Genomic DNA, 18,020 nt, shown 5'->3' with positions numbered 1-18,020 from the left:
TCGCTGAGTGGCCTAGTTTATATTTAACCTACAGAAAAGCAAAAAAGAAGTAGTTTTGGTTGAGAAAGTTGACGGGTCTGTCATTTTTAGAGTTGAGTTGCTGAATGAACAAAGGTCCCAAGTCTCTTTCTATCAGTTTCCTTCGATGTCTTCAGCCACGCTGGATGAAAGTTCATCCTTGGAGCGCAGTGCCCTTGTGTCTTTTGGCCTGAAATTGGCCCAAAAAAACTGCAAATAAAGCAGTGCCCCACCAATTCTCCCTCCAAATTAAAGGTCAAGTCCGTCAAAACGCAGGCTGTTGGTCTCCGTTTCGCCCCGTTAGTTACAGTCATTCAGTATAACCAGCCCCCTGGATGAAGTGGGGTGGTTAGACTAATTGGTCTTCAAAAGTTCTCTTCCAAATGGCATTTTTGCCTTGTTTTACCAGGAATCGACGTAGAAAGACATGGAAATTGATCGGTTGCATTTCTCCACTAACGCTGCACATGAGGTTCCATTTTTTTCCCTCTTTCGCCACCAGTCATCCAGTCATTCAGACTGACAGCGGTGCTGCGTTATGAAGACCATCCCTTTTATCGCCGCCGGTGTTTAATCCGCTCAGTCCGTGTGAGACTCTGTTGCCCTTTGTCCCGGCGATTCCTGCTGTTTCGCGCTCCAACAGAGCCGGATATTGTACCGGTGACCTTTTCTTAAGTTGCCAGTGACGTGGCTAACCAACCCCCAGGCCACAGATTTATTAGCTTCTTTATGGGATGGGATGTCTGGGGAGGTGCGGGCTCTGTAACAGTTCTACTGTCGGTTTTCCCGGCCTTCTGAGAGTGAAGTTCACCTCCTAATATGTCCGGGCTTTGTGTATGTTTATCTGAGGGCACAATCACTCTACCCAACACGTCTATTCAGCCCGTGCTGACCATCACAGTTTCCCCACTGACTGGTGCAAGATGAGCGACAAACATCACTGTGGGTGAAAAAAAAAAACCCAGGGCACTTAAAATTTTGTGGAAGTCGTGAAGTGTTGTTGCCTGGCGACATTCAATTTTTTTTTGCCTCCGTCTTAAGAGTCCCACCAGTACACCCAAGTCGTCTCCGTGTGTGGTGGAGCCGCACACTTGCGTGTGACTTTATCCAGGTTTTTTGCAGCGAAAGGGATTTTTTGAAGACAATCTTAAAAAAAATAAAGCTCCCAATCATTGAGGCTACAAAAGCAGTGTTTTACAGTTCCCCACGTAAAAGTCGAAGCATCATTTTTAAAGTAACTGGCACCACCTGCAACTCGTCCCGCTCTCCTTTTTCCTGGCTGGCCGTCGTGGTTCATTATTTCGGTTGCTCCATCCCACAGCATTCCAACGATGGCGCATTCCCCCCGTTTGTTCGCTTTCTGGTGTTGAACGCAGCACTTCTTCTCAGCTAGTCAGCGGAAGGCAGAAACTTTAGCTCGAGGAGATGATGAGGATGGGGGGGGTCCCGCGTGGAGCTTTAAAAGCAGTGGCAAAAAAACTCCTGGGTGCAGTTTCAGCAGGAAGCAGCAGGACGGCACTCGCTGCTAATTGAAAGCTCCAACGTTCTGTCGCGGTCGACGGTGGAACGTGACTTTGTGACCCGGAGGTAAGATTCCCCCCACTGTGTCTCAGCTCCTCCTTAAAGGGCGGCCAAGGCTGTCGGGGTGAGTTTCCACTTTTCTCCGCTGGGTCCTCATTATACCTGACAGTGAAGTGCTCTCTCCTCCCTTTTGCCTCCAAACTCCAGGCTCATTTCCAGTGGTGGCACGCAGTCCTTTCCTGCGTGTTTCCCTACAAACGGCTCAACTGGATGGAGAAACTTTCTATTCTCTGCACCAGGCAGTTATATATATACATATATATATATATATATATGTATATATATATATATATATATATATATATACATGTATATACATATATATATATATATGTATATATATATATATATATATATATATATATATATATATATATATATATATACATATATATATATATATATATATATATACATATATATATATATATATATATATATATATATATATATATATATATATATACATATATATATATATATATATATATATATATGTATATATATATATATATATACATATATATATTTATATATTTGTATATATATATATATATATATATATATATACACATATATATAGAAATTGTTTTCTAATTGGAAATGTTTTAAATGTGCAAGCCCATGCTGTGGGTTTTAAAAAATCTTTGTGTCATGTGAGTCACCCAACTTGTTTCGTTTATTTGTTTTTTTTTTGTTTTGGCCAGCGTTTGAGTGAAATCCCCGCCGTGTGTGTGCTGCTTGTACTGTACATTTGTTTTATTTTCCTGGAGTGTGCAAAATCATAAATCGACACACACACACACACACACGCTACACTCACACAAGTACACACACACACACAGAAAGACAGGGCGCTGTGTTCTGATCACTGCCAAGCCAAAGCATGCAACATGATAAGAACTCTTTTTCTCTCTCACATGAACACGGATGCATTACATGTGTCGACAAGAAGGCTCACTGGTTCCCAGCACAGGTACACACACCAATGCATTATGGCAGTTTTTTGTTGACTTTTTTTTCTTCACATTTGCACAGATCGCACACTCTAGTTACATGGCAATATAAGTCGGTACATGACTCGGACAGATTTCAGGGAGGGGGGTGGAGGGGGGGGACTGAGCGTGACCACAGTGGAGTGAGAGACAAGCCCGGGGTGAAGGTGGCGGGCGATGGGTGACGGTGGACGTGATGAGGCTTTTTTTTCTCATTGTGTGAGCTCAATGCAGTGGTGATGCGCTTGTGATGGAGGAGATGACCGACGAGTTCACTGGACAAGGATGCAGCAATACAGAACTCAACAACGACAGCTTTCAGAGAGAGGAACAAAACTTGAATAAACAAACAAACAAACAAACAAACAAACAAACGAAAAGAAAAGAAAAGGAAGAGACGCAACGAGAACCTTAAAAAATAAAATAAGATCAAATAAAACAAACGAGGAAAGGCACACTTAAAAATAAAAATAAGACCACAAGCGGCTGTGTGTCTCGGCCCCAGCGGCTTGTCTCTGGAAGTGGTTTGATTCACACACTTGCTGCACTGTTGTCCATTTGGGCTTCAGTGACTGTTTCCTTTAGCAGGAAACAACCAGGCGGCTCACAGCAGGGCCAAAAGGCTTCATGGCTTTATGACTGCATTGATCTTTTTTTTTTTTTTTTTTGCAGTCCAATATAGTTTTATTTTTGTTTTGCTCATTCCAGCTTTGTTTCCACTTCGGAAAAGTCACTCCTCTTTATATTGGATGTGTTCAATAGAGGAGTGAATGAATTGGCTACAGCAGTGGGAAGTGAGTCACTTGGGTTTTGAGTCAGGCCTCTTTCAACGCGACCCCAACAGCCGTCGTCTTTTTGGAGAGAGGGGAGCTAATCAGGGGTGCGGCAGTTAATTGGATTTCAGTTGTTTTAACTTTCATCAATAATAAAACCATGATAGTCAGCGTGTGCGAGGAACGTGGATCCAGTGGGATCGGAGATTCCACTGGATGCGCCTCCTGCTCCGCCATCTGTCAACAGCCTCCGGCTGTATTTTTGTGTTGTTTTTTTTTTTTCCGAGAGGAGCGCAGTGGGCGCAGCTCCGGCTGGACAGCTGCAGGCACGATAGCGGCCAAGAATCCCGCCGTAATTAAAGAGCTCACGCATGACCGCACCACATAACACGACGAGGTTGATGTCGACAGAATGTCGGACCCGGCCAGAGGTCGACGTTCCCTTTTAGAGGTGGACAAATTGGTCGAGCCGCTGATCCGTCTTTGTTTTGGGGGAGATTCCGAGCTTTTGCTGCCGTGGAAGTCAATTTATTTCTCAGTAAATGTTTTGAGTAATATTAAGCTTTGTGAAATGGCTATAAATAACAAACATTAACTTCACTAAAACGTTTCTTTAACCTTGAATGAGTTCAGTGTTGTAGTTTCCTAATTTGGGTAAGTATATCTATCAATCTATCTATCAATAATGGCCCAATAAAGACGTATGTGTCTTGAACATCAATGTCAAAATAACTGTTGTAGATTTCTTTTTTTTCCCTAATCATCTATCTCTACAAGCATAACCAGTCAAATGATCAATGACACCAATTTGAAAACGAAAAACAAGGGTTGCTACTCATTCCATGTGTCTCTCTGGAGACTGAGCGCACAATTAACTAACGCTGATTTCTTGCAACACAATTAGGCTTCGGGCAATTGTTGCAAATAATATCCGCGCAAACCACGAGCGGAGAAACGATTTTCGTGCTTCTAAACAAGAACATCCAGAAAACGCAATTAGATTTTCACGCTTTCTTTGCTCATCAGTGGCAGATATCCCAGAGGAAACAGCAGCTGTCCAGGAAAATGGGCCCCTAATGTGATATACTCTGATATTTTTGATTTTTTTCCTATTGAACTCTTGCTCACGCCCGCAGCTCTTATCCTCGTCCAGCCTTGGATTGACTCGGCAAAACCGTCCCTGCCGCCTCGGCGAGACCCAAAACCCAGAGTGACGATGGTATTGTCTCAGGACGGGACGACCACTTCAGGGGAGAGGATGCCGCTGGGGTGGTTGTGTTGCCTGAAATAGCTTCTGCAGCGGCGCTACTGGACAGGATGCATGGTGGCGAGGTGGCCGCGTTTCAACAGCAACAGCAGGAGTTGTTCAGAACCAAATGTAAAAATATACTTCAGTTTTCCCGGAGTGCGGAGAAAAGATGAGGTCCTCTTACCTTGGCACGCAGGCGGTGGAGGTCTCGCCCTCGGGGGCGTCGGGGGCGGGGCAGCAGAACTGGTGGAGCACCGTCTGGTTGCTGCGTGACGACAGGAAGGAAACGGGGCAGATTTAAAAGGTGGCTCGACCTCGAACAGGAAAAAAATGTGCAAAAAGCTGTCAAACAAACAAAACAAATTAGGCTGAATCGCCGCGTCACATCGCGCCGCTCTAATCATTTTTATTTTGATGAGGTAAAAGATTTTTGTACTTGCACTTCTGTCTTGCTTCTATTCTGACACGTCTTTTTTCTTTGTGCGCGAGCCTTGAACCGCGGAGCGAAAGACCCAGAAAGAGTCAAGATCATTTCAGTTGCGACGGAAACAAACAGAGCGGGTGAGTCAGCACCATGGACAGAGGCAGAGGGTTGGGAGCTCATTAAAAACTTCATATTTAAAAAAAAACAACCTATATAAATATAATAAGATATAAACACATTCTGTAGCGGAATACTGCGGCTGGGCCGGGAGACAAAAAATGTGCAATTTGGCTGTGCGGCTCTAACGGTGGAGCACTTTTTGGAGACATTTGGCCCATTTGACTGGAAGAGATTCCCGTCGCGCAGTCCCAAGTGAAGGATGCCCGTTGAAATATGGCGAGGAGCGAGTGGGTGGGTGGTGGGAGGTGTGTGTGTGTGTGTGGGGGGGGGGGATGAAAATTTTATGTGCACGTGACAAAACTCCCCGAGTGCACTTGCTCATCCCCCTCCTTCCCCCCTTCCCCCCGGTCAGAATGTCCTTTCCTTCAACCTGGATGCTCACATTCTTCACGTTCCCCCTGACTCGCACGCCTCCATCCATCTTATCCTCCTCCGCCCAGCCCTCCCCCGCCTCCCAGCACTCCTCCTCTCTACCCCCCTCTTCCCTCCACTTCGCCATTTACACTGATTTTCCATCGCTCTCCGCCACTGCCCAACCCCCTGCCGCTAAGGGCGCAGCGCTGGAAGAAGGAAGGAGAGACACGCGGCTCTATTGCGCTTGTCTGAGGACACTTTGCGATGTCCTACCTCTGGACGGGGGGGGGCACGGCGACCGACGGAGCGCAGGAGGGGTGATGAAACTCGCTGATGAAAAGGTTACTGTTTCCGCCAACGACCCCCCCCCCCACCACCACCACCACCACCACCACCACCACCCCCACCCCGATTGGCTGCCTGCTGCCATTCTATAATCTGCCCTGTGGCCCCCAGCAATCGCCTCAGTGAACACTGAAGTCCCCACCTCCATTAACCTTTAACCTTTAAACAGGGCAAAGTGGAACTGCAAACAGAAAAAATATGAAGAAGAGGTGCGGCCAGGCATGGGGACTTCTGGGAGGTTCGTGTTGGGCTTGGAATAGTGAGAAACTGTCAAAGACACACCGATCACGTGGAAATGGAAATGCGACTGTTTGGAAATTGTGGTTTCCTCGACAACTCCGAAATGTTTCTCAAGTCGTGTGCAATTTTCAACCATGTCGTTTTACATGCGGGGCGCATGTAAAACGACGGCCCCCTCAGACACATTTCAATTCAACCACGTCAACGACCTAACTGCCTAACTCCGCCCCTATACGCTACCGGCTCATCCGCTAAGTGTCGGAATTCTTGGGGGCAAGAGAGAGAGACGGGGAGAGAGAGAGACAGAGAGAGAGAGAGAGAGAGAGAGAGAGGCTCTAAAAGGCGGGGAGTGTTTTTGAAAGCAGCAGCAGTGACAGAACAGCGCAGGGAAGGAGAAGGGTGGGGGCAGGGGGTTTGGTATGACAGCGCATTAATTCCCGTTGTTGACATCTCGGCTAATTGTGTCCACCTTAATGAGCGCGACACTGTCGCCGCCGTGGAGGTTCACTATTTTTTCTCCTTTTTATTTATTTTTTTTTTAATAGGTCAGGAACACAGGCGGTCTCTGGGGGGGAACACAGATTAGTGGGAGCGCTGGCAGCAGCAGCGGCAGCAGCAGCAGCAGCAGCAGCCACTTGTTTGCTCAAATGCAGGAGGTCCGTCCTCCCTTCACACCCTGCACTCCTCCAATCAGAGCAGGGGGACACAAGCACCTTTTTTTTAAGTTTTTTTTTTAAGTTTTAAGCACCGGCGGCGCTTGAGGACGCTAATCCCACCCGACCTGCACCTAAGAGATCACTTACTAACGCGCCAGTTGCCTGGCAACCCGGGAGCAATGCCTCCCATTTGCTGGAGTTTCTTCTCACCGGGGGAAATCACTCTGCGTTTGTTTCTTTCTTTCTTTCTTTGTTGATCTTGTGTGAATTTGTATTCAGTGTGCCATAGTGGCGACTCAACGGGGCCAATGAGGCACTGCCAATTTAAAAACAAAACACGTCACATTTACATCCTGCTGGGAAATTTCCTTTTCCTTAGTATGACCACAAAATCTACACTTCCATTTTTCTTTTTTTTGGTCCCAAACGAAGCCCCGCCCTCTTCCTCCTGGACAGCAGCTGACCAGTCTGCTCACCAACTGGAAACCAGTCAGGCCGGCGGCCGTTTTCACATTCGACCGGCGAGAATTCGGAAGCTCGAGAAAACCTCTGCGGCGTCGTCGAGAATTCACTGGAAGATCGGAATGCCGGCGCCGCAGCCTGAGACGTGCTGAGTCATCCTTATTTTCTGAAGGAGGCGGCGCTTTACAGAAAGGAGCTGAGCTGGATTCAATCAGCGCGGATGATTGCGGGGGAGCTGAAGCAGGTCGCTTCCCCGGATGAGACGATTGTCAGACACCACGTGTAGGGGGCTCAATTTACATTTTTTTTCCCATTTCTAATCTTCCAAACATTAACATTAACATCGACCCTCTTCCTTTGCATTGTTCCGTTACCCTGGACACCCTCAGCTCATGAGCATTCTGCAACACCTATAAAAAAGAAAAAAAAGAAACCGCTGCACTGCACTGGACCTGCGCTACAACTGCGAACCCTTCGGCTGGAGCTGAGCGGCGCTGACGCCGGAGCTCCAGCAGCTGTAATTTCCTAATTAATCTCCGGATTTCTTTCCACGCATGCGCGCAGGCACTTTGTCAACAATCCCCTCGCCGCTTCTTCTCGGGGTTTTTTTTTTCAGGATTACGCCATTCTTCCCACGTCAGCGTGACTGACTCCGGGCCCGGCGGAGCCTCGGCTGCAACGCCTCGGGAGTGCCTCCACTCCCCCCACCCGGCCCCCCTCCTCGACCTCCTCCCACTGGGGAAAAACAGCGAGCGCCGCTTGTTTGATCAGAGTGGGCGCTGGAGATTAAGCTGAACTAGCATGACCTCCTTTCTGATCTTCCACACCACTGACTCCCTCTCCCCCTCCCCTTCGTCTAAATTCCCTAATACCACCTATAAAAAAAGAAAAAAATCTATAATCTTTGTTAAGCTCTTCCACACACTGGGTTCTGTTTGAGGAAGAGTGGAGTGATCTGCACGCCAGGGTTTCGTTGCGTTTTGTTTTAACTTCCTGCATCTAATGTGTTTGCCGATGCGCTCCTCTCGTTCGCTGAAGCCGGCGCCGCTGTGTCAATACCTCCCCGGCTGATTCGACTTGGCTCAAGGCAGTTGGGGTTGGGGGGAGGTGATCCGTGCGTGCTGAAGTGGTACAGTTTTTGAGGAAGGGAGCCAAGAGTGTGTGTGTGTGAGAGAGAGAGAGAGAGAGAGAGAGGGGTAAGGGGTGGGGAACTCTCAATAACTGCAGCTGGATGCATTTTCACACATCATTTCTTTGGCAGTCGGGGTGTGTGTGTGTGTGTGTGGGTGTGTGTGGGTAAGTCTGCATGCATTATGAGAGGCTGCCCCCGAAGGCCAAACATGGTAAATGCATTTGACCTTGGAGGAAGCGTCGGCGTTGTGGTTCTGAATAAAAAATAAATGAATTAATAATCAAAGTGTGTGTGCAGCATTGTCGTCTGTGTTCTCGCTGGAATAAATAACTGGATCCTTAAAAAAAAAAAAGAATCTAACTCAAATCAGTCACGGCTGAAGGTTTAATGATAAGGGTAATTAAATGACTGAATTTGAATCAGGAGGCTCAGACTCGGAAAAGGAGCCGTCTGGTTATCAATTTTTCATCGACTACAGCCTCCAGAGTGCCTCTTTGTTCTTTTTTTAAACGCACAAATGTCCAGTTCCCGTTCTGAGCATTCCGACTCATCTGCAGCCGCAGCTGCACTCGCTGCCCATCTTTTTTCTTTTTTTTATGTCTCCTTCCGAGACTTGCGGTAGCACCGCAGGAGGGACGCTCGATCAGAACGTCATTTCTGCCTTGTGGGAGGAAAAAAAAATTTAAACTTGAGCAATAATTGCCGTTCATTGGGGAAAAATTTGACAGTAGAAGCGAGTTTCACGTTTTTTTTTCTTTGCAGGCGAGAAGAGTCAAAGCTTTTCACAGAGAAAATAAATTCAACGCACGAAAGAGGGAGCTCCGATTGTGTGCAGACGTTTTTTTTTTTTGGCAAGTCTTAATATATGTTTTAAACATTTCGCTCGGCCACGGATTATCAAACGAATCCTTGAACTGAACGCGGGGCCTCTTGCACGAGCCGAACACCTGCCGGCAAACTTGATTTGAGAGCTTTTGCCATATCAGTTCACATTCACATTCTCCATGAGAAGAAAATCTTCTCTTGAAGATTTTTGACGTCAGTGCGGAGGCCTTCCAAAAGCGGCTTAGCTCACCTTCTGCCAGCAACAAAAAAAGAAAAGAAAAAAAACAAAACTGAGTGAGCTGCAGATGGACAGGAGAGCAAGACCACGATTCCCCAGTGAAACGCAAAAAGAAGAAGAAAAAGACGAAGGAGAAGAAGAAGAAAAGCGGCCTGTCTTCTTGTTTTGATCCCTTAAAAAAATAAAAAACAAAAAACAAAAAACCTTGCACCAGGGAGCTGCTATATTTGTGCTTCATCACAAATCTGCCAGCGGGTCGATACATTTCAGATTCCATCCTGAATGAGTGGGATATTTTCAGCAGCGCGTGAGGAAAAAGCAAAGCAGTGAATCCAAATTATAATACTTGACGTCAGCTTTTAATGTTACCCTAAATACGAAAAGAAATCAACAGAGCGCTTTCTCCAACATTTTGCACGCTACTGTGATCATCGGCCGACTCGTTGCTGAAGGAGGAAAAAAACGAGCAACGATGGACAAAAGAGTAAAAATGGCCTTCTACTCACTAATCCCGGCGCATCTGCAAAAGTGGTCGTAGAATCGATCCTGCGCGGGGTTTGTTTTAACAGGACGGGTCTGAAATACAAATCACTGGCCTTCTAGAAAGTATCTGACAAACTGACTGGCTCAGTTTAAAGGAATAGTACGTCCAAAAATGTCACCGAGACACACTGGACTGGACTGGATTTCGATTCCACAATGTCAATGCCGAGTTTCACAGCAGGTGGTCGGCGACGACAACGAGCCAATCAGCTTTGACACACGAGGACGAGCCAATCAGCTTTGTGCTAAAAAAAATAAAATAAAATAAGAAATTGGGGGCAGGGGGGGAGTAAAGGGCAGGTTTGGGTTGTCTCGCCCGGCCTGTTCCCGTACGCATGACTCGCTCTGACGTCACTTCCTTCCTGCACTCGTTTGCCTCTTTCGGGATGTAACAGTGTCATTAGCAACTCTGGTCAGCTCCTCCCACTGGCACCACATCGCCGATGATGTAATCAAAAAGGTGGCGGGGGAGGGGGAGTGCGGGTCGGTGATATAACCACAGTGCACGGGAAGGGCAGAATTCATCAGACCGGGGAGGGCGGGGCAAACTTTAAGACTGGTGGAGCCAGTCTAAAATGTGACAGAGGGGCCGGAGCAGCAGCAGATGGATGGAGTGTTTTGGTGACTCACCTCATAGGAGAAAAACATATATCATGGGATACGTAGGAAATGTGTTTTAATTGAAAATGAACAAAAGCATTAAAGCAAAATCAGTGTTTTTGTAGCCCACTGGTATTGAGCTCTTTATTGTTATGACTTACTTACGAATAATATCATTTCCTCGAGTTCGGCAGGCCTGATTTAAAAATCTTAACGGGCCGCATAAGGCCCCCGGGCTGTAGTTTACCGTCGTGATGAAGACTTATGCCCTGTCCACACGGGAACGTTGCCGTTTTTTTTTTCTTTCCCGGGGTCGAAAAAAGTAGCGTCCACACGCTGACAGATGGAAACGGAATGGTGGGTGAAAACGATGTAATGCGTATGCCACACCGAAAGGTGGCGCTGTTCACAGACCCTGACACAGCCACCGGACCCACGATTTAGAAAGAGGGCGTTTCCGCGACACACTAAACACAGCGAAAACAAAAACGGCGAGTAGCGGAAAAAAGGTGAATCTGAGGTTTTGTAGTAATATTGCCAACAAATCTTGAAGCGCCTGCGATACAAAGACAACTCCGCTCGCCGCTATCGTTGTTTTTTGTGCCGCTGCATGCCATGTTTTTTCCGGTCACATGACAGTGACGGTGCGATGACGTCATCGTTTTCACCGTCCACACGGCAACGATGTGACAACGGGGAAACGGCGTTGCCAGATTTTCCCACTCTGGGACCCGTTTTCAAAAAATACTGTTTCGCGGACCCAAAACGCCGTTGCCGTGTGGACGAAACGCCGTAACGGTTAAATATTTTACAGTTTCCACCAAAAAACGTTCCCGTGTGGACGGGACCTAAGGAGCTAACCAATTAGCGACGCGGCACAAAACTACGCCTTGAAGAGCCTTGAAGACTCGCATTAATTCGGTGGCCGGCACCAAACCCCCATCTGCTCCCGAAAGCAATTTGTCGTTTGGCATTTTGCTCAAGGACGACATATTGACAGCGACCTTTGACCCTCACCCAACCTTTTCTAATCCATCAACTAATCCCTGCACGACCAGAAACCCTTCCCGGGCACTTTTGACTGACAGGGGATGTTTCGATAAGCGTGCGTGACAACTCCATCACTGAGTCCGTCGAACCTCTTGTGCAGTGTTTCTCAACTGGTGGGTCGCGACACAAAAGTGGGCCGTAGAGCTGTATTGATTGTGTCGCGGCTTTGTGGGCAGTTTATTATCGGCAGATTTTGAAATATGTAAATTTGTAGAGAAAATGTTGGGCATTTATTTTGCAGGACACAAAATTCAACTGCATAATTTCAGTCATCTGTTTCCTAGACAGAGAAAGTTGAATAGTATTTTTATTTTTGAGGAATAGATTTGAGTGCTGTGGAAAAGATTTGCGGAAAGGTGGGTCCCATGACTCCACAAGTTGAGAATCACCGCTCCAATGGGAAGCAACTGAATCTCAACTGCTCCTGAGGTTTCAGCTGATGGCGTAACCACTGAGCTTCTTTTACAGATAAATAAGGTAGAAGAGGGAAAAGCTGCTATGGGAAACCACAGAAGAAGACCCAACAGAGGGAAACAATGACTGCAGCTGCAGTTTTCTCGTCAAAACCCTGACACAGATACGTCACGAGAGGCTTTCTCCAGTCTGTATACGTTGTTTAAAGGTTAAAGTCCCTGCAAGACAACACAGTGAATCCCAACAGCAGAAATTTAAAAGCGCAAAGCGACGAGTAATTGGATATATGGCTGCGGGTTAAACAGGGATAAAAGTGAAGTGTTGGTGTAAATTAGTCGTCAAGTGGAGGCATCTCGTCGGGTGTTTTATTCCCCCCCCCACCCTCAACCCTCCCTCCTCTCTCTCTTATGCGCAGTACAACAAATCACAGGTGAGGCTTTCGTGTGATGTGTTGAAAAGACCACGAAAGCGGATTGGACACGCTGTGCCTGCTCCGATCAGCTCTGCAATGCCTCGCAGCCGTAGGTGGACGGCTTTGAACGTTACTTTGGGTTGTAAAGTTAACCGTACCTGACACTCCCCCGGGGGGCGAGAGCGCGCCTGTGTTTGTTTGAGTGGGCTGCATGCTGCTGCTGCTGCGGCGGCAGCGGCGTGGCCGGCGAGTGAACCCAGATGCTAATCTGGTTGCAAATAGCAGCACGATAATGTTCCTTATTGGAAGCATTGCGTCTTCCGCGGGTTAATTGACACGACTGCGCAAATTTGCACAAATGTGAAATTTGAGAGTTGATGGGAAAAGAATGGGAGGTGAAAAGGCACTGAAAATATGTTGATTTGGGCTTCAAACACTTTGGCCAGCTATTAACCAAAAAAAAGCAGAAAAGCAGATGGATATCTCAGTCTCTCAGCTAAAACTATCGCGTCGTCGTTCTAAAGCCTTTGGTTGTTGCTGTCAAGATTCAGGGCTGCGACATCGTGTCGTGAGGTTAGCGGGTGGGCTAACATTAGCATCTGTACATTAACATGTAAATCTGAACCCCGCGTCTCGAGGGATTCCCGCTGCTTGGCTACGACGAGGTGACATCATAAGCATAATCATAACAGATGGGTGAACACATTTTTTGTTTTTTTTCTTTCCACTAACAGCAAATACGGTCCCGTACTTACGATATGTGTTCACGCTGAATCACCGAGGTGTCACTATCTCTCCGTAGTAGCACACTTTTTAAATTATGCAACGTTTTCAAATACGCCTGCGCATGTTAGCCTGCTGGTCAACACGCCGCTTCCTTGGCAGAGCGGCGTGCTTGGCTGCTCACTGCTGAGTTGGAGTAGCGAGTCTCAGACTGGGCTCCACTGCGAAACAATAAGGAGCAGCCAGACGCCGACAATCAAAACTGGCCAAGGGAAATACTGACTGGTTCGTGATGTGCCTTGCCTTGCCCAGTGGTAGACTGGTGGTAGTGGTAGACTGAGACTGGGAGTTTTTGTGTTCGATCCCCAGCCGGGTCATACAAGAGACTGGAATAATGGTAGCCATTGCATCCCTGCTTGGCACTCAGTAATTGAGGTTGGACTTGGGGGGTTAAATCACCCAATGGTTTCCAGGCGCAGCACCACAACTGCCCACCACTCCCTCAGCGGTGGGTCAAATGTGTTGACCCATCCCTAATGTGACAATCACTTTAGGACTTTAGCTCTTTAACTTTAAATTTTCAGGGACACACTTGGCCCGTGTCATCTGCATGCGGAACGGATGAAATGCATCCGTCACAAAGACATTTGCGTGTTTTCACCTCCAGCCGCGTGAGTCTACGCAGAGACGGGGAGAAGCGTTTCGGAGTTTCCACGCCCAGGCGGAACGTTGCGGCATTTGCATGTGAAAGATGATGTCATCCGAGGCGAGTGTGGGAGAGGGAGGGGAGGGAGGGGAGGGAGCAATAGAGAGAGACACGCGTTTCGAAGATCAAACATCCCGAGTTGAGGCAAACTTCTTCATATTCATGCAGGCGGACGACAGTGATGACAAAACTGTTTCGCATTTCAGGCTGTGAATGAGGAAAGTCACGTTTCTGTCTTCTTGTCCTCACAGGATTAAGCTGAATCATTATTATTAGCATTATTATTATTATTATCATCATCATTATTATTATTATTATTATTATAACAATAATAATAATAATAATAATGATAATTTTTAGATGCTGGACTTAAAGAACAGTTTCCACTGTATTTTCTATTCCATTTGTTTACCTCTAGCATTGCAAATTACATTATTTTTTGCTACATACATATTATTGTATTTGCTACAATAAGACAATGGTATGAGACAAACTCTGGATTTTTCTTTTGCAAGTAATATAAGCACGCACGAACCACGTGAGATAAGAGCGACAGACAGCACGGCCATGTTCTCCTTCTACAAACAGCAGTTCTCTTGTCCCTTCGAGCAGCCGAACAAGGCTTGTAACGCACGACCACGCGGCTGAATTACAAAGAAGCAGCGTCGTCTTTGTACAATTTGTGCATGAAAAAAGCTAATATTCTACGTGGGCCTGGGGGAGGGGTTAGATAGGGGAGTCGGGAACCACCTAGCAGCCACGTCCTCGGAGAAATAAAGCAATTTGAAAGCACTGCGCACCAAATGTGATATTCATGATCTGGATTCCAGAGGCAGCCGAGCCGAGCCGCCCTGTCATAACCGAGCAGACGTGATTCCCATTCAGACGACGAGGAGGGGAAGTGAAGTAAAGAGCGGGGGGGGGGGCTCCAGATCTCAAGTAACAGCAGTAGCAGAGTGGGAGCAGGGGGGAGTGCAGCAGGGGCCGATACGTCTTGTCTTTCTTTCAAGGATTGCTATTATTATACATGCTTTTACATTTTTGCACTTTAAACCTACAAGGGCAACTGAAAACAGAATAAAGTTAAAAGTTGTTTTGACCAGTTTCTCTGTTATTTGTCATTTGTTTGTCAATTGATTTTAAGTAGAGTGGAAATAAATCAATTTAAATTGTGAATCAGATTTGTAGTGAAAAAAATTGGGGATTCTTTTTTTTGCCATATCAACCAGGCCTAATTGTGACTCAAGTTAAAATTCAGTTTACGGCAACTTGAGAATGCAAAGCGGCCCCAAAGACGCTATTCTAGCTGTCGGTGGAGGCTCTGGAGGAAAGGACTGTTTTTATTGACCCGGGAGCATCAGAACAACGGTAGGCTGTGGCATCCAGCTTGAGAGTCACAGCCATCGTGAAGAGACAAGGGGAAAGAAAAAACGAGTCGCCAGGAGGCATGTCGGAGGGGTTTGTGTGCATTAGTGAAGTGTTTTGTGTGCAAGAGTGGGAGCTCAATATGTGTGTGGGAAGTTTGGGAGCAGCGCACAAGCACCTGAAGTCACATGAGAACCCTGCGAGTTTCCACCTGGAGGCGACAGGAACCTCCACCCCCGCACAACAACCACCCGGCCTTCACACTCCTGACACTTGGCAGCGCTGTCGCCTGTCAAGACCGGCCGCTCCACCAGAAGGAGGCGGAGTTAAGTGGCGAGGGACTGGGCTGAACGCTGATCCAGACTGACCCAGCACAGAAGCAGTTCCACTGGATTTCACAGCCATTCTAATGCCACAAAACCAGGAAGCTAAAGGCCGACACCGAAAAGAAGAAAAATAACACAGGAATTGACAGAGTCTAGCTGCTGAGGCTAGCATGGTTAGTTAGCCCGAGCAGAGTCGATGCAACGAGTGGAAATTACCCCCAACGCTTTGCACATAACCCACTTCATGTATCACTGCTCTTAAATTAAGCACAACACGCAACGCTCACACTCACTCTCTCAACTTCTCTTCTTCTCTCTTTCATCACCATGCAGGAACCTGCCAGGAGCCGTGCTTGGTGAATCACCAACCAGCCTATTTACTGACTCCTCCTCACATTCATCTTGCGGCACTCGTCAGTTTTTGCGAGAGGCAATGAAGTGAAAACATTTATTTATTCCCCTCCCGGTCCTCATCCGCCCGGCCCATGCAAATGCATACTATGCCTAACCTGCATGTGTTTTTTTTTTGTTTTTTTTTTTATTCCTCTCCTTTTAGGAATTAATAGCATGATGACTCAATCTGGATTAGCAGGAAACAATGTGCATGCAGCTGAGCGGAACAGATGGGGCCCCGGCATAGTGTGTTGTTTGTACAAATGTGTGCATGCGAGCCGAAGCGCCGGCGATAGGCAGTTCTGTGTGACCTTGATCGCAGTCGCATTGCTCAGGATGGATGCTGAGCATGTTGAGAGAAGAACAAGCAGCATTCTGAGTTTGTTAGTGGGTTTTTTAAAAAACTGTACCCAGGACGCGTGAGATTTCACGGCAGTGGTCAAAAGCCTGCGGTGATGCGTTTGCTTACAGGCCCAGTGTGTAAAAATTTTGGAGTAAGACCCTTGCTCTGTGTATATTACTATATTACTATACATATATATATATACATATATATATATATATACATATATATATATATATATATATACACATATATATATATATATATATATATATATATATATATACATATATATATGTATATACACATACATATATATATATACATATATATATATATACACATACATATATATATATATACATATATATATATATATATATATATGTATATATATATATATATATATATATACATATATATATATATATACATATATATATACATGTGTCAGAGAGAGAGAGGAAGTGCAAGAGGAGCAGAAGTTGTGCAAGATCCAACTGCCCTAACTCTTAAAACTTCTGCACAATTCACACCGACGCCTTCAGTGACGTCATACTTCAACGTACTTATATTGATACCAACATCATTCCATCAATAGGACACCGCGGCTCGACAATCCACATTGAATCACACTTCCACATCACGCCACCTTCATTTAAACCAGTCGAGCTTAAATTCATTTAAGTGTTAACAAGGTCCCGTTCACAATTAAGTGTAGGGAACAAAGATGGCAGAAATAGTCGAAACTCAAAAATAAACGGCAATTTTAAGACATGAGTCGACAAAGTTTTGATATATCCAGCAAAAAAGTACCCTATGTGAGCTTAAACAAGTGTAGTCCATGTAAACTGGTGTGTCCAATTAAACTGTAATGGAAGACACCAACGTGACCACAACAAAACAAACGATGCATTGAAAATAAAAACAGATTATAAACGCATCGTTTGAATCCTAAATTGCTGTTGATTTCAGTTCAATTTGATATTTTTACCTTCAGCCATCGTGGGTTCGCAGTTCTGGCTACCGGAACTCCGGATTTAGCTCCGGCTAGCTAACGTTTGCGTCGCAGACTCAAGACCTGACTGGCTACCGCAACTGACTGTGGTCCGTACACTTACCGCCGACAGGGGGCAGCATTGGTTCTTGATTCAGAAGGCGAAGGCAGACGTCATAGAACCTGACAACACGAGCTAGCTGAAATATGAGTGGATTTAAAAAAAAAAAAAAAAACTATACCATCCTACACAACGCTGTAAACAGCGCTAAAAAGTGTATATTTATACAACATGTGAAGAATACATTTCCAATCATTTTCTCATCAGGAACATACGTATTTTCATATGTATTTTGATCTCTACTGTTCAATGTACCCTTATATCACGTTATAATGCCCCTTTTTAAACAGTTTCATCTCCATGTTTCTCACTTTGCTCATGTCTTAATAAAAAGTTGTCATCTGCACAAGCAAACCGCTGTCCATTATTTCTGTCTTTTTCGTTTTTTCTTCTTCTTTCTTTTTACTTTTAGAAACAATGTGCTGACAGTGGCCTCCAAGCCGGTGATGCGGCCTCAGGCAGGGTTTGGTGTCTGACGCCTTGTTTCCCCAAATGAGTGTGTTTGCAATGTCACAGCTCTCTCGCTGTCACTTCTGCCAGAAGCCCAAAGCTGCA

At 46.0% G+C, this 18,020-nt stretch overlaps 1 protein-coding gene across 6 annotated transcripts in view; it reads right to left on the bottom strand.

Annotated features, from left to right (window-relative positions):
* iqsec3a (IQ motif and Sec7 domain ArfGEF 3a) overlaps positions 1-18,020 on the bottom strand; it is a 70,096-nt gene that overhangs the window by 50,112 nt on the left and 1,964 nt on the right. For all 6 annotated transcript variants that reach the window (XR_012927149.1, XR_012927150.1, XM_076030212.1 and 3 more), the window contains exon 2: positions 4,801-4,881. Coding sequence is in view for 4 of the 6 variants with exons in the window: in XM_076030212.1 (XP_075886327.1) it covers positions 4,801-4,881 (81 nt within the window). In the remaining 2 variants the exon portion in view is untranslated. The remainder of the gene's footprint in view (positions 1-4,800; positions 4,882-18,020) is intronic.

This window comes from Nelusetta ayraudi, unplaced genomic scaffold (genome assembly GCF_046127955.1).
Source record: "Nelusetta ayraudi isolate G7.1 ecotype Tasmania unplaced genomic scaffold, CSIRO-AGI_Nayr_v1 ptg000027l, whole genome shotgun sequence".
In the NCBI taxonomy this organism is placed as follows: Eukaryota; Metazoa; Chordata; class Actinopteri; order Tetraodontiformes; family Monacanthidae; genus Nelusetta; species Nelusetta ayraudi.
Note: the sequence above shows the minus strand (reverse complement) of the source record. Positions and strands in the feature narration are given on the sequence as shown.